The sequence below is a fragment of the Temnothorax curvispinosus genome, unplaced genomic scaffold (assembly GCF_003070985.1).
Source record: "Temnothorax curvispinosus isolate PA1 unplaced genomic scaffold, ASM307098v1 QBEX01014594.1, whole genome shotgun sequence".
In the NCBI taxonomy this organism is placed as follows: Eukaryota; Metazoa; Arthropoda; class Insecta; order Hymenoptera; family Formicidae; genus Temnothorax; species Temnothorax curvispinosus.
The window spans coordinates 324,097-340,369 of record NW_020224374.1 but is presented as its reverse complement, the minus strand read 5'-3'; the positions used below and the strand labels follow the sequence as shown (position 1 = coordinate 340,369).

General features: G+C 40.1%; 1 protein-coding gene across 5 annotated transcripts in view; it reads left to right on the top strand.

The window, feature by feature from the left end:
• LOC112464817 (sodium/potassium/calcium exchanger Nckx30C) overlaps window positions 1-16,273 on the top strand; it is a 66,834-nt gene that overhangs the window by 21,734 nt on the left and 28,827 nt on the right. For 2 of the 5 annotated variants that reach the window (XM_025032047.1, XM_025032045.1), the window contains one exon: window positions 14,478-14,763. In XM_025032047.1, the coding sequence (XP_024887815.1) occupies window positions 14,478-14,763 (286 nt within the window). Of the gene's footprint in view, window positions 1-14,474; window positions 14,764-16,273 lie in introns of all 5 variants that reach the window. The other 3 variants (XM_025032048.1, XM_025032046.1, XM_025032044.1) reach the window with 3 other exon arrangements.

The following is a 16,273-nucleotide window of genomic DNA, read 5'->3' as shown; positions in this document are numbered from 1 at the left end:
GATAGTATGATCTCCAGCGATTGCTAATGTATAGGTGTTTCCGAGCGTAAATACTATACTCATCAATAACAGGCCATTAATTATCACATCGGAAAACAGATAATCGCATGAGAGAACATCCTCCAGCGATATATTGCACATCGATTTTACTATGCTTTTTTGCGTTATCGGTAACATAGTTACTTTATTTACATAATCAAATGTAAATACCTTTCTTTGTATTGTCAATTTGATTCAAACTTGATCGTTGAATTTAAATTTGCGTAAATTGTACATCAATAATTTTTATGTAATAAGTGTAATAAGTAGACCCTTATATAAAACTCTCTTTCCACTTACCTCGAACGGAATAGTAATTATCTCAATTTTGCTCTATCCGGCACACAGTCTATATGCTTGACCCATTTCTTTTATTTTAGACTCACCTTTATGGAGAACAGGCGGTTTTGCGGACCCAGGATATAAGCTACCTAACTATCGAATGCAAACTTGATATGCGTCGCTAGCACGAAAATACTTGGAAAAGTCGTAAAACGATATATCTAACATAAGCGGAGAAAATACGAGGCTTAGCCTCTAGAAAATATCAGGCGCGATATCAGTATACTGTTACCAGTACACGGACGCAAAATCAATTTTGTTTAAAAACGGGACGATGATAGCTACACGATACTCGATATTACATGAATATACGGGAACTTTACCGAAACGATAATAAAAGCGTAGATAAGACAAAGCTTTTTAGAAAATAAGGGAGGAAGGTCTTCTTGCGTAATTCTAATTAAAATATTGCGGTTGTTTGAGAATACGTGGCTCATTAATGGTGCTGTGCATTAGCAGACGTTAAGTAAAATAGAAATTGAGAAGATATAGCGCTTGTACATTAAGAGTTTAGCTATACACTTGACGTGGTTGTGTAACGAAGACTGGTAATTTTAATGCAAAGCGGTTTCGTAACGATAGTTATTATTTCTAAAATGCAAACTGTAACTCTGTTCAGTCCTTGACAAGCGTACAAAAGCAAACGATAATAATGGAAATATACAACAATATACAACGTAAATTAAATTGACAATTGCGATTATTACGATTTCAGTTAACCACCGTTAATTATACATATATTCTACACACATATTACGACAAAAAAGCTTTTTGCCATAATATGTGTGTAATATATATGTAACGTATAATTATATGTGTTAAAGTTTCTATTACGACAAAAAGAGAATTCTGAAAAGAAAAGAATTTTTAATACATTTAATTTGGTTTCAGAATTTTTCATTTAATTTGGCTTTGATATACAATTTCTATAATCTAATTTTATAATAAATGCGATACCCCAACAATCTCTCTCTCTCTCTCTCTCTCTCTCTCTCTCTCTCTCTCTCTCTCTCTCTCTCTCTCTAGTCGATTCCTCATGGCTGAGGGTAGTGATCAAATCCCAAATGGTCTACTTAGTCTACTATCTCCTTCCACTGGGTGCGGTCCTCTGCCCTTCTCAGATTTGACTGAAACCGTTCTGTCGTGACCTTTTGTATCTGGTCCGTCCAGCGCGTAGGTGAACGTCCCCTTTGCAACCTGCCACATTTTCAGACACTATCAATCTCTCCAAGTTATTCTCTCCTCGTCGTGTGATGTGTCCAAAGAATTGCAAGGTTCTCCTCAGGCATGCACGCAGCCGAGAGCCTGGTCTTGATCTTCAGTTCGCGGAAAATGAATTCATTTGTCCTGTAGGCCGTCCACGGGACACGGAGCAGGATCGACGCCTCTAACTTCACATCTCAAAAGCGTCGATCCTCTTCCTGTCTGACGCTTTTATTTGTCTATGTCTCAGCCCCATAGATGAATACGGCGAACACGAGCGCGCGCATAAGCTTCACTTTAGTGGTCCTAGATATAGTTCGGCTCCTCCAGATTCCAGTTAAACGGCTAGCCGCAACTCTTGCCCATCGCTATCCTTCTTCTAATTTCGGCCTCGCAGGTGCCATTATTAGTGATGAGCGAGCCCAAGTAAACAAACTCCTCGACGGTTTCCAGATTGTCCAATAATGGACCCGTCAGTCGCAGCAACTGTGAGCGGTCGATTGTCACAATCTTAGTTTTCTGCGTATTAACTTTGAGTCCAAACTTACTGCTTTCGCTCTTAACATGATGTAGCAGGTTGATCATTTCCTGCTCTGTTGCCGCAATCAGAGTGGTATCATCCGCGTATCTCAGGTTCGATATTTTTTTACCCGCAATAGCTATTCCGTCTTTCCAACCTTCCAATGCTCTTTTTATTATGAATTCCCTGTAGATGTTGAACAACCTTGGCGACAGTATACATCCCTGGCGCACTCCTCTTTCAGTTTTAAAGGGAGATGAGTCATCCGACTCAAGGCACACTCTTGTCAAGTTTGCCTCATAAAGATTTTTTATTAAGAGCACCACCCTGGCAGGAAGCACATGTCATTTTGACGTCAATTGACGTCAAAATGACATGTGATTCCTACCTGGGCAGGTGCTTTGGGATTCCCATTTCAACCATGACCTTCCACAGCCGCGATCAATTTACACGGTCAAACGCCTTTCAATAATCTAGGAAGCATATGATCATGGATATCCCAAACTCGCGTCCTTTTTCAACAAGTTGACGCAAGTTGAAAATTTGTTCTCTTGTACCCTTGCCCTTAACAAATCCCGCTTGCTCCTGAGGAATCTGTCGATCAAGATATAGTTGAATACGTCGCTGAAGTATTCTTAAAAGAATTTTACTAGGATGCGAGACTAAGGATATCGTATACGATAATTGCTGCATTTCGTGGTTAGATCCTTTTTGTGGATTGGGATGAAGAGTGACGTCGCCCAATCAGCTGACCATTTTCCAGCTTTCCACACACTGTTGCAGAGCATTGTCAGCACTCGAATTCCTTCCTCTCTCAGTTTCTGTAACAGTTCCCCCGAGATACCATCATACTCCGACGCTTTGTCTTTCTTTAGGGCTGAAATTGCTTCCTAGACCTCCAATAGTAAAACGTCAGGTTCGGGCTCTGAGTCATTCAAGTCCATCACTACATCTCCATCTTGTGCTGGTTCTTTTTTATACAGCGCGATGCAATAATTTTTCCAAGTTTTTAAAACTTTCTTTACCTCAAACTCGATACGCCCGTTTTCTACCGTCCAGTTCCTTGGTTTGAATTCATTTGCCAGAAGCTTAACTTTTCAAAGAGATTTCTTGTTTCATTCCGGTGTTCGTGTCTCTCAATTTCCAGGCAGAACTCAGCTATATAGTTCTCTTTATCGTTGCCGTTGAACCTCCTTGAACAGTTGTCTGTACAAAGCCCATCCTTCCGGGACCCCTCTAAATGCCTTCCTTTGTTCGATCACTCTCGCTAATCCATGGTTTCCGGACACTTCTTGGCTGATGACATTAAGCAGCTGTATGTTGTATCGCTGATTTTATTGTATTCTATGCTGTATCAATAATATCCCTAGGGATCAGGGTGTTATATGTGGGCAGAGCATCTTCTATGCGGTCCTTAAACAGATTTAATTCCGCGTCCGTCATCTTAGTTGGTCTTAGGGTACGCTTGGCCCTTCTTTTAAGCCGACACCTGAAATCCAATGCCAGCAGCTGGTGGTCACTACGTATACCGCATACTGCCCCTGGATATATTTTGGCATTCATCACGGACGTTCTCCACCTCGCACTTATAAGAAGAAAATCAATTTGATTTCTGTAGCGGTTTCCAGGCGATCTCCATGTGTACAATCTCCGTGGGTGTTGCTGAAAGTATGTGTTTATTATAGAGAGGTTCCGCTGTAAGCAGAAATCCATGAGTTTCTCTCCTCTATCGTTCCTTCTTTCTCCAAAACTGAAACTTTCTACCACCTACTTTAGGTGCTGGTCTTCATTTGTTGTACCGATTTTCGCATTGAAATCCCCTAGGACCATCACTATTTCCCAACTCGGTATGGAGTGTGAAGCACTTCTTTCAGTTTGCCATAAAACTTATCAACTTCCTCCTCCTCCGCTGCGGTCGTCGGCGCATAGACCTGGATCCTGGATTAGCATATTTGGGACGCCCTGGAATTTCACATGAATGATTCTGTCGCATAGGGCGTTGTACCCGCATACCGCGTCTCGCAGCTTTGCTGGCACAATTACCGCCACGTTATTTCTGCTTTCGCTGTCATGTCCTTTACTTTTCCAGTGTGTCTCAGCCATTCTAGTATCGCAATGTTATAGTTTTCCATCTCTCTCTCTCTCTCTCTCTTTCTCTATTATCTGCAATTTGCCTGGGTGCTGTACCAAACCCTGCACGTTCCACGTCGCAAATCTGTTACATCTCCAGAAAGCCTGCTTCTTCGCGTTCGACATTCCAGTCGCCAATTTCGCATGTGGAACCTGGTTTCCCGTTGCCACATACACCACCCAGCCCGGAGCTAGGCTGGCGCCGATTGTCAGTCGGGTCCCCAGGATCCTTATAATTTCTAATCAATCTGGATTTGATTTTCTTGGGAGATTAGTGTGGTGGTTTTCCCTTTCCTTCCACACCGCTGTACAGAAGCCGTACTATTGGATACCATAGTGCCTTCTGCTATCTGGTTCACAGTCAGCACTCCGCCCGTGGCCAGTCCTGGATACCATAGCGCCTTCTGCTATCTGGTTCACAGTCAGCACTCCGCCCGTGGCCAGTCCTGGATAACCAGCTGCCACTACCCAGCGCTAGTTTTGGTCTACCCCGAGTATTTCATTTCCTCGGTACCACCCAGGTCTGGGAGGCATTCCCCAATCCGCCACCTGGGAAGGCGCCCGATGGAGAACTATAGCAACCTCAACATTCAGATAATAACAAACAAAAAAAGAATTTTTTAATTTATTATTGAATGTATTTTCTTAACATTTTTTAATAATTTTTAATATTACTGCATTATTTATTGATTTATTTAATACAATATTAATTATTACTTACAAAAAAATCGCCTATATAAATAATGTACGCGAAAAACAAGGAGTACATTCATAAAAATGGTTTACAATTTTTCGTCATTTAAAGCGAGTTTTGTTATCTCAGGAGATACTAAGTATCCCAATAATCAAGTAAAGTCACGAAGAGCTGAATAATTCCACGACATTACTTAGAAGCATTTTGATAAGTTCCCCAATAATCGGTAAAAGCGGACTTATGAAATCTCAATCGTTTACACGTACACAAACGTGCAATAGTAAAACTAGCTTGTATAAATTTACTACGAACTCGCGTAAGCTGCTTACTCATTCATGTGAGCGTAACTTAATACTCGAGGCACCTACCGTATTATTGCAGCCGACAACCTGTCGTGTAGCAATCTCCTTCATTGTCGATGATAATATTCAATTAGAAATAATTAGAATGCAGCAATCACATGCTTTTCCATACGACTAATACGACTGTCTTTATCAATGCGCCGTAACGGTTTCGAAGCAATTTCATCTCTCGATTTAACACAGACGAAATCGGTACTAATTAATGCGTTTGCATTTAATCACGACGCGAAACATAACATTATGCAATTTCTGCTGATAAGGAACGATCGTATATCTCAGAATCGGCGAGACCCTGTAATTTTGTGACATTGCACGAGGCGGATATTATGTTTCGGGCTATTCATAATTTTTTTGTATTACCGGAGAATCATCTGCTTCCGTGACGGAGGTCCATTCGTTCAACGCTTATTCGAAAGTTATGTTCATGGGCGAAACGTCCCTTCCCTTCTTACTCCCTCTTTCCCCTCCCTTAATTTTCCATCGCATCGATTTTTGTATGACTCAGTATCCGGAGCACGAAAGGATTTGACAGAGAGAAAGAAAGAGAGAGAGTGAAATCCTCGTCCTTCGTTCCTTAGAAAGATGCGACGATAACTTCCGAGAATCGCTGTGAAAAAGTCCGTCGATTTCTATGACTCGATGTTACCTCGAACGTAGAATGCCCGTCGATCGCCACGACGGATGGATTTCCATTTGGTAAATCGATCGCGTGTTTCTCGTAACTTCTCACTTCCAGTTAAAATGACACTCGCGCGGGTTTTACATTTATCAGGTTTCGCGATCGCGTTAGTCGGCTTACAATTTGCTTAACGTTGAGCGATCACTTGGAAATTAACGATTCTCTCGGTCAGTCTTTTTCCTTAAATGTATTATTTGTTACGTATTTCTCTTTGCTCAATATTTAATCTTTATAAATATATTATATATTTAATATTATTTTATATATAGGGTAAGTGGGGGGGGGGGGGGAGATGCCATAATTATAAGAAATATTATAGAAATATGAATAAACCAATACGCTTCGGAATTTTTGCAAGATGATACTTAAGTTTTCACATAATAGTGCTGAAAATAGCCATCTTAAAAGTTATCGTTAAAATATTGCAATTTGATTATGTGTTTATCCATATGAATAACTGATGATCTTGCTTCTATACCTGAGTAAGATACCACTTGCATATGGAGAAGATACGAGTACTGGAGAAACATGTAACACTCAATAAATGAAGTGTAATACATGTACAAAAACATTGATTTATTTTTAACAGTAAACTGTTTAACTATTAACAATTGGTAAATACAATTTCCTTGGACATTTTTCGAAATTATGCGTAAATAAATTTCAATATTGGCTTCAGCTGATCACCAAGCTGGTTATCATAATTCTTAGCAAGTTAATTATGTAAAGGGTTGTTGTCCAAGCATTACACTTAATACAGTTAAGCACTACCATTTCCACAATCTTCATGATGAAGAACCTGGTCCTCCTTTGGACAATTTTTTATTTTCAAGTCTTCATTTCTCTCTCAGAGTCCGGTATAGTAGTATGGCGTTGATTTTCGATGTGTCCCATATTGTTATTTTCCTATTCTTTACAACTTTACTTACATGATGCAAAGATGTTTTCTTCAGACTAATTGGCTCCATTAAGTTTTTCTTTCGTAAATATGATATAATTTCAATGGAATAAATTATTGGATCCGCCAGTGCGTAGATAAAAATAATAATCGAGATTAAGCGACCCAACTGGCCAATTTCTATTTATTCATTCGTCTCACAACGTTTCGACCCCGATTGGGTCCTTCTCAAGTGAGATTATACATAATTACGCAACAATATCATGCGTCGCAAGACGTTGCGCCCAAACCACATCATGCGAGCGCCACGATATTAAGTGCGTCAAAAGAATAAAATAACAAGTTTCTGAGAGCCGCCACGCAAATTCCGAAGAAAAAAGGACTCGAGTGGCATCATCGATCTACTGGCAACTTTCCCCGACTTACCCTAAATATAAAACTAAGATATTTTTTTAAATTTAAAGTATATATAAATAAAGTGTATAAATTATTTAGACGTATATAAATTATTTTTATTAACTATACATACGCTAAATTAAATTTGAAAAATATAATTGAATGTAATAACTAAATTTCATTGATAAGATGAATGAATGGCCTCTTTTGCGGTACGTAATAGCAAACAATTAACGTAGACAAACAGCCGGAAGTAATGCTGAACTAACGTTAAGGCACAAATTTTGCAACTGACAGGATCAGCGTTTGAAATATAAAGAGATCTTTATACATAGATGCAGACATCGGCGAAAGTACGAGAAAAAGAGAGGAACCGTGCCAATTTTCAACAAAGATCGCCGAGGACTTTAGATACCTTTGTGTGCTGCGTTCGCACTCCTGCCGTTCGACTCGATATTACCGCAGAAGTCTTCCGGCCTCCTTGACGTTATAAAATATTGAAGAATGAGAACAATTACCACCGGAAAAATAGTCAGCAGAAATTCAAAGACAAGCCTCCCAGGTAGCAAGATGACGTCCAAAGACGTCTTAATGACGTTAGAGACGTCATTAAGGGGGGAGACTCGTGTCTTTAACCCTTTTTTTGATAATTTTTTATAAAGAACTGAGAGTATTTATTGAATCCTAATAAAACAACATGATAATGTTGACGATGAAATGTACAAGAAAAAAATTTTTTATACTAGAAAAAATACAAAATGGCGGCGCTGCAGCTGCTCGAAGTTGTCGTCTAGATTTTGCGCGGGAGAATGCCCAGGTCCTTGTAATGAACTGAAATCAACGAACCTTTTTTTTTTTTTTTTTTTTTACATGGGAAAATCTTCTCCTGCCGGGTTCTCGAACCTGACCTGCAGGTCCGGCAGCCCCCTCAAGTGTTGTGAGAGGGAAGACCTCCCCGGCCCTCCGGGGAGAGGAACGGGGGGAGTGTGGGATTCCACGCGCGCGTGCCGGTTACGGGGGGATGCACCTAGTGCTTGCCCCTAAGGCAGGCGCCTGACCTACCTACTAAAACCCCATGGGTGTCCGACTTAGCGCCTTGGGGACGCCCCGGGAACTGGCTATCACTACGTCCGGGGCGTCTCCAGCGCATGGCCCAATGAAAGGCCCGCGTCTCTCGCGCCTACAGCTCGCGGCCCCACGGCTGATCCTTTATCCGTTGTGTGGCGGGGTGTGACACCACTTCACCCCGCCACTCCTCTCGTTGTTCCCGAGAGTGTGTTCGGCGCCCCGTTCACCCCGCCGGGACACCGAACTTCTCACCCCCTGATGTCCCCCCCTCTCGTCAAGGAGGAGACCCGGGGGTGCTGTACCACTCGTGCCGCTGGTTGTGCGGAAATCAACGAACCACAATTTTTTCGTTAAATTATGATCCTCCGATGCGCATGAACCTAAATTTAGCAAAAAAAAATTGAAAAATGGAGGACGTTTTAAAAAAATTTTACGATTTTTTTTATAAACAAATGGCCAAAAATAATATTTATTATAAAAATTTTAATGTATATTTAGGTTCATGCTCATGCCAATAAGTTGAAAAATATCTGTGCAAAATTTCAAGTCAATCGGTTGATTAGATTTTGAGTGACATTCTCCGGCGCGCAAAAAAATACGTTTTGAGAAAAACGCGTTTAAAGTTTTCGATCTACAAAGCGGCAAATCCTGAGCTCATCACTTTGATGACTTCTCAGGGACCTTTAGCGTTGTGTTTTGGCTTTAATACTTCGGGAATATGTTCTTCAGATAGAAAATAAATTTTTTAAGCAAAAAAAAATGCAAAAAAATTTTATAAGACACGAGTCTCCCCCCTTAAGACGAAATTAATACGTCATTTGACGTCACTCTGCTACCTGGGCTTCTTTTGCCCGCTACCTCGAAACCTGCTTGCGTCTTTTCAACGACTTTTTTTATTATGTTAAGTATTGCAAAGAAACGACTCGTATAAGACTTCGACACACAGATACATAGAACGTGGAAAAGTGAGTTACCATTGTAACGCAAGTCACACGAGAATTGATGAAAAATGTAAGCGAATCGACAAGTTGCAGGTGGAAAGTTTTCGGAATCGACGGATCTTTTCTCTAACCCAATGAAATACTTGATAAGTCGACTCAAGTTTCCTTTGAGTGCGCTGTCGAAGGGAAGAAGTTACGAGACCGGTGCAGATGGTACGGCCTTTCCGGTGGCAACCGTTTGTGACGTCAATCAAGTATATCTTGAATTTCGAAACAAAGCTTCGCTTCACGATTCAGATAACAATTATTAGTGCTATTAATAAAAAAAAAACTTTAACATTAAAATCTTCAAGCGCGAGAAGAATAATCGACTGTGATTGGTCTATTTTCTTACGGCCTTACGATTACAACTAAAACATTGTTACGTGCAATGGCCTTTACAGAAATTTAATATTGTAAATTTTAAGTAATTATTTGGCTATGTGATTAATTACTTATTTTGAGTATTAAAAGCACTGTTTTTAATACTTTTAATACTTAAAATAAGTAATTAATTACTAGCCAAATAATTATTTACAGTATTTAATTTCTGTAAGAGATATTTGTGAAAAATTTGAATATTTTAAAAAATCTCAGCATTTATAAATGTATCGTATAGAGAATTGTTTCCATATCGTATGGAAATCATCAAATCTCGGGTAATATTTCCTGTAGCTCGAAAGCGTTATGCGTGTAAGACAACATGCGGCTTTGCTGCGAAAAAATCGCAGCATTTAATTAGGAAGATACGAGAAAAGTTGTTTGCGTGCTTCGCCCTGCGAGACTATTAAATAATTCGCCAGATAACAGCATGCCACAACCGCACGAAGGTTTTCGCTTATTAATTCCTCTTCCTGCGAGAATGATAATTCACGTTGCGCACGCCGTGTAACGTTATAGATAATCTTATCTCAAGCCAAGAATAAAAATCAGACAGTTAATGAGTAAAGTTGGCAATTAGCAAAGTGATAATCAACTTAGTAACGTTATGTGCTAATGAGTTGCGAACTATTTGATGTACTCGACTGATCAGCGACTATAAGCAATTATAAAATATATGCCATTTATATGCATATTATATAAATAAATATATATTTTCTTTTAATAATGTGAATGCCAGGAAACTTAATATCACTATTGCGTGTGAAAAACGTTTTATTATTATGTATAATTTTATTGCAAGATTGCATATTTATTCGAGTGTGTAAATGACGTTTAAAACAGCGATAATTATTGAACGAATTATGGTTTGTATCGGTGTCAAATGGACTGAGAGTATTAACAAATAGCTAGAAAATGTCAACGCAACTCATAATAATTATAGTAATTATAGTAATCAGAGAGAATAATTCTAGCAATCAGAGCAATAATAATAAATTATTAATTAATATTCGCAAATTACATTTTTTACAAGTAAAGAAACTTGTAGATATTTTACACATGGAACGTGACGTACAAGCCATTGCTTTGCGTAATTACTCTATAATTATCTCTCCCAGTAAATCGTTTACCGCTCGGTAAATTGTTTACCGTTAGTTTCGCAGAACTTGCAGAGCGTTGTCAATTTCTAAAGGCAGCTCGGAGTCACGCGAGATTTAATAATCTCAGATTTAATAATAGAGATATACGTCGCATAATTGTAATCTCCTTTAAATATTTGAGCGCTATTCCTCCAAAAGTTGTCGCGGAGCCGCGGCGCGCGACAATTCCGCCATAATTTTCGCGGCTACACCGCCGTCTCGAATTTCAAATCGGGCACCGCAGGCGCCTCTGGTAATTAGAAAGTTCATTACCCTGACAACTGAGTGACAATGGCAGAAACCCGTATCTCCGCTGTCGCAGCTCGTCGAGCTCTGTGCGAGGTCTCTCGGCTTTGCCGCGCTTTAGACTCGCATCTATCAGCATTCATATCATCGGCAGGTATATCCGCCATTGATGGCAAAGCCCACACGCATCGCCCGCTAGAAAAGCCACCCACGACAGAGACTCACTCGCAGATAACAACGTCAATTGTAACTTAAAATACAAAGCGTATACACAATAAGCAAGACAGCTACGAATAACTTCGATCATTTGCGCAAAATGTTTTGTTTTCTTTTTTTGGAACGCAACGTTCTTGTCTTCTCACGTCAATTTTTATCGGTTTTTTTTCGCGTTACAGACGGATCTCGACCGTTTTAGATTCAACGTCGGGATAATCTCTCAAACAGGGTTATGGCGTTTCAAATTATAACAAGGCTATGTCCGGATTCGATTACGCATTATGAGATTTCGCGAAGCGGCGTCAAAATCACACAATATATTCTGGGCACAGGGCATGTCCGTAATATCGTTATCGGTTAACGCAATTTTCATGTAACATCTTTGTCGCACTATACGAGTACATCGGGTTCGTTATTTAATAAAATTACAAGGTAAAATGGACTCTCACATTATTTCCGTGTCCGATATTAAATATACTTACTGAGAAAAAGTCCATTATAGTTAAAAATCAAAAACTTAACGCGTTTTATCAAGACTTTACCTGATCAAATCTAAATTTCGTTGGAAGAACAGAACACGTTCTTCAAAATACCTTTCGTCAAATCTTATACGTTTGCGCGTCATAACTCGTTTTGTATGTTGGGATATATAGTTAACATATCGCGCTGTCAGTGGCAGCAAGCTTATATTCCGCAAAACGTTTACAAGTTGCGACATGCGACGACCGCGACTGGCACAATGTCGTTCCGCAGTAATATCATTATTTTGCTACGCCGTGGAAGTTATTACGGGACACGATTCACTAATGCGCGTCGAACATCATTCCTCGGATTTATTTCGTCGTCGTCGTCGTTGCGCTGGAAATTCCGTCGCGGAAAAGTTGGCGCCATACCTGAGGGAGAAAAATAATTGGAAAACATCGTGGCATTTCGATGAACTCGACGGACGATGACACGTACGGGCCAACCTCGTCATTATTTCATACGTTCGACCATATGCATTATCGATATCATTCTAATATGCGGCTCACGTGAAGTAATGTCTATGTCTATGCAAACGACAACGTGCTCGTACGAATCAACCGGGGCGAGAGAATACAGGTTTACCTTCTATTGTTCATCCTCCCACGAAAGTAGTGATGCCGCCGATACGAGAAATTTCGAGACGAGACGAGACGAGAAAAATCTCGTCTCGAAACATATCGAGACGAGACGAGAATCTCGATATATCTAAATCAAAAATATTTTTTTCTTCATCACTAAGGGCCAATTTCACCAACCACAGTTAGCTTAACCGACGGTTAAAGTTAGCAGGATTGACTAATAGAAAGCAGGGTGGATTCATTTCTATTGGTCAATTCTGTTAACTTTAACCATCGGTTAAACTAACTGTGGTTGGTGAAATTGGCCCTAAATTGTGGACTGATTAGAAGTGAAGCATAACTCGTCGTAAACAAACCCTCGCAGTTTTATAGAAAGAAGTTAAATAAGGACACGTAATACTCAAGGAAGCATACACAACTCAAGGGATAACCCAAAAAAAGCAATTTCTTATACAGTTGTTTATTTATTTTAAATTGCAGTTATTTATTATAAATACTACGCCAATGTCAGAATTCTATAAGGGAATTTCTCTTATGGCTTTCTTGGCTTCAGATTTTTTTGAAGTTGCAGCTCCGAACTGCACGATTTCCAACGCCCCATTACATGCATGAGCCAAATTACGGAGTAAATATGTTTAGATTAGGTAATTGTCTTACTTATTAACGGAAATAAGGATTAAACGGCAGAAAATTTTATTATAGAATTATGAGATTTTTCGAGACGAGAATTTCTTTTCGAGACGAGAGTCTCATCTCGTCTCGCGGCACGAAAGAGGTGTCGTGAATAACGCCGTTCGTTGCTCATAAGATACCCGCGATAAACCGCACAATCTAAATATCGGGATTAATCTGAAATGAACTCTTTCATCCCAAATAAGAAACATTTACTTCGCCAGAAACTAATAAACAATTAAGAATTCTAATCGACTCAACTAGCTATCATGTCGATACGACCATTAATTTTAGTTAGATTATTATCGTCAAGACATTTCAGACCATGGGTTTTGGTCTTTCTAAATTAACGTAATTTTTATGCTTATTTATAAGCATCATATTTAAATAATTTAATTTATTGTAAAAAATTATTTAAATAATCAAAATTACGTTAATTTAGACAAATCAAAATCCATGGTCTGAAATACCTTAGCGATAATCTGACCCAAATAAATGGTCGTATTGTCCTGACGATGATAGCCAGTCGAGTCTATTAGAATTCTTAATTGTTAACTCTTTCATCTTTAAGCAATTTTATAAAGCGGAAGTAACACTCTACGATTCGATTGTACGTTCAGATACGAAATGGAAAGTCTAATTGCAACGCGTTCTGTGAAATAAGAACCGAGCCACTTGATTCATGAATAAGTAAAGGCGATGAGGCGATGTAATGTGTACCCACTTGGCCTAAGTACACAACCGCGTGATGCTTAAATGTTGCGGTGGCATTTGTTACCACGCAAACCGAAAATGTTAATTAGTCCCGGCCACACGATATCGTCTGTGGTTACTAAGCGCGAGTTTTAATCCCGGCAATCTCCCTCTGTTCGCACGAGCAAAATTTATATTCCGGAGAACGCAAAGGTCGTAACATTAACGAGCCTGATTAGAAACAGATGTGACTACTTCTGATCATAGATACCCCGCGGGTTAATTACAGCTTTCTATATTAATCGATAGCAAAATAAATCGCGATAAAAGAAGTGTACAATAATCGTGAATTATTATTTAGAAAAATACGCCAAATGCAAAACATAGTGCCAAAATTATTCAGAATTTTCCACGGATTTTTTGTCTTCCCTTCCAATCGAAGATAATGGAACCGTGGAATAAAGTTACGTAGCGTATACCCGAATTTCCCTCGTTGTAGAGAAAGCCAAATGCAACTGATCCTGCATGGGATATTTCCAGAAAAAAAACATTTCCGTTCCTATCCATGTCGAACAATTCCACCCCTACAGAGCGGTATAGCGGTATAGTTCCCTCGTGACACACGTGCCTCGAGTGGCACACAAACGCGCGCGACGACAATCCTTGTGAAACCTTTCACTGAACGCCGAAATGGCGTTGTGTGTGTGTTTCAGCAGCATCCGAACGCAATCAACAATAGCGAGACGAGCGTGGGCGGTGCGTCGGGTGCGTGCGGAAGCATCCCGGCGCCCGGGGAGGCCGGATGCAGCAGCAGGGTCGGCAGCAGCAGCGGCGGCGGCGGCGGCAGCGGCGTCGGCACCGGTTCCGGACAAGGGTGCGAGCAATCCCACGGGGGCTCGTCGTCTCACTCTACACGGGAGAGCCACGCCAAGTTCCGGCACGGCCTGCTGCAACTTATGATCCACACGATAGATCCGCTCCACGACGGTCAGTCCCGCGCCGGTATACCAACTCCACACTCTATCACTCTCGCTTGCGCCTTGCGCTTTTCTGTGTTGGCACGTTTTAATTACTCGTTTTTTTTTCTTTAATGCCTGTTCTATGTCGTTCTATGTGTCGCACGCGTTCGTTTTTCGCACGTCTCTCGCGCGTGCATGCCCATCACGCGCGCTTATCGCTCCGTTCCGCGTACCGCGATATCGGAGCACTCACATTCCGCCGATATCATCGCGCTCTAGCCGGAGACTCTTGATAAAACGGATGTCGCGATTTCGCTGTAATTCCACGAAAACCCGATCCGCTCGATTAAGCTGATATGAGGAACACTGCTCTTGATAGCACTTGCAAGATAGATTCATGCATTTTTCATGAGCTTCGGTATTTCGAAAAATGTGGATTCGTGCTATTCGTCGGAGAAGAAACATATACATATTTCTTTTTTTTTTAATAGCGCTTTATTTCTCACTCAAAGTTTGCTGAAGTAAATGAACAACGCTAAACTAAATGGAATTATTTAAAAAATGCAATTATTTAAAAAATCAGACCAAACTGAAGTGGCTGCAACGCGTAGACACTTCAATAGCGATAACGAAATTTCTACGAAGTTTGAAAACGAATATTAATAGATGCTCGATCGAGGCCAATTAAGAATCTCTCGCAGCGGAGCGACGCGAAAACGCAGCCCGGCAAAATTTTTCGCTCTAGCAATACAATTTCGTTGCGACTTAACGAGGATCCTCGATCATTACTACAACCATTAATTAGCGTAGATAACAGCTATTGTTGTTCGTGATGTAATTATATGCTACAGAATGAAATTTTAAACGCGATCGTTCTTATTATAGTCGTTATTAATAGATAGACAGAAAATCGCGACATCTTGGAAAATGCAAGCGCACAATTGTGACGCTAATTGATAGCTGTTTTATTTGTTGCATGTTTGTACAATTGACATCAGTCGCGGCGACGCTTTTGCGACGATGATGCCGCAGGCAAGCTGAACCGACGTGCTTTCGGAAGCTCGTTCCGACGACACATATCTCTGAGACAAGTCGCAGAATTTCCGACAGCTCAACGAATAAAGTGTTTTTTAAATGTAGAACTATGCGAGCGTTTAATAAAAAAAACCCCCGCGGCTTTACGTAGCAGACAGACGGACTAATATACGTGCTCAAGACTTTAATCTCTTCGGAAATTCTACCGCGCGGAATAAAATTTCACTCTCGTAACTCGAACGCCGTAAATTTCAAATAGCAAAAGACCCCCCGCGGCTGATTCGGCTGATAAATTCGCAATTTATTTATTTAATAAACAAGTAATAATTTATAAACTTAACGAATTATGTCTAGGTGAAGATGATAATACTTAAAATTTACATTATTATTGGAACGTGCAATTTGTATCTTGTGTATTTCATTGTTAGATGAAAGTTTCTCTGTGTCGAATGATCGCGTGACGTAATATTTATAATTTTTGCACAATTTTTACGTTAATGCGAAAACCGAAAAGCACC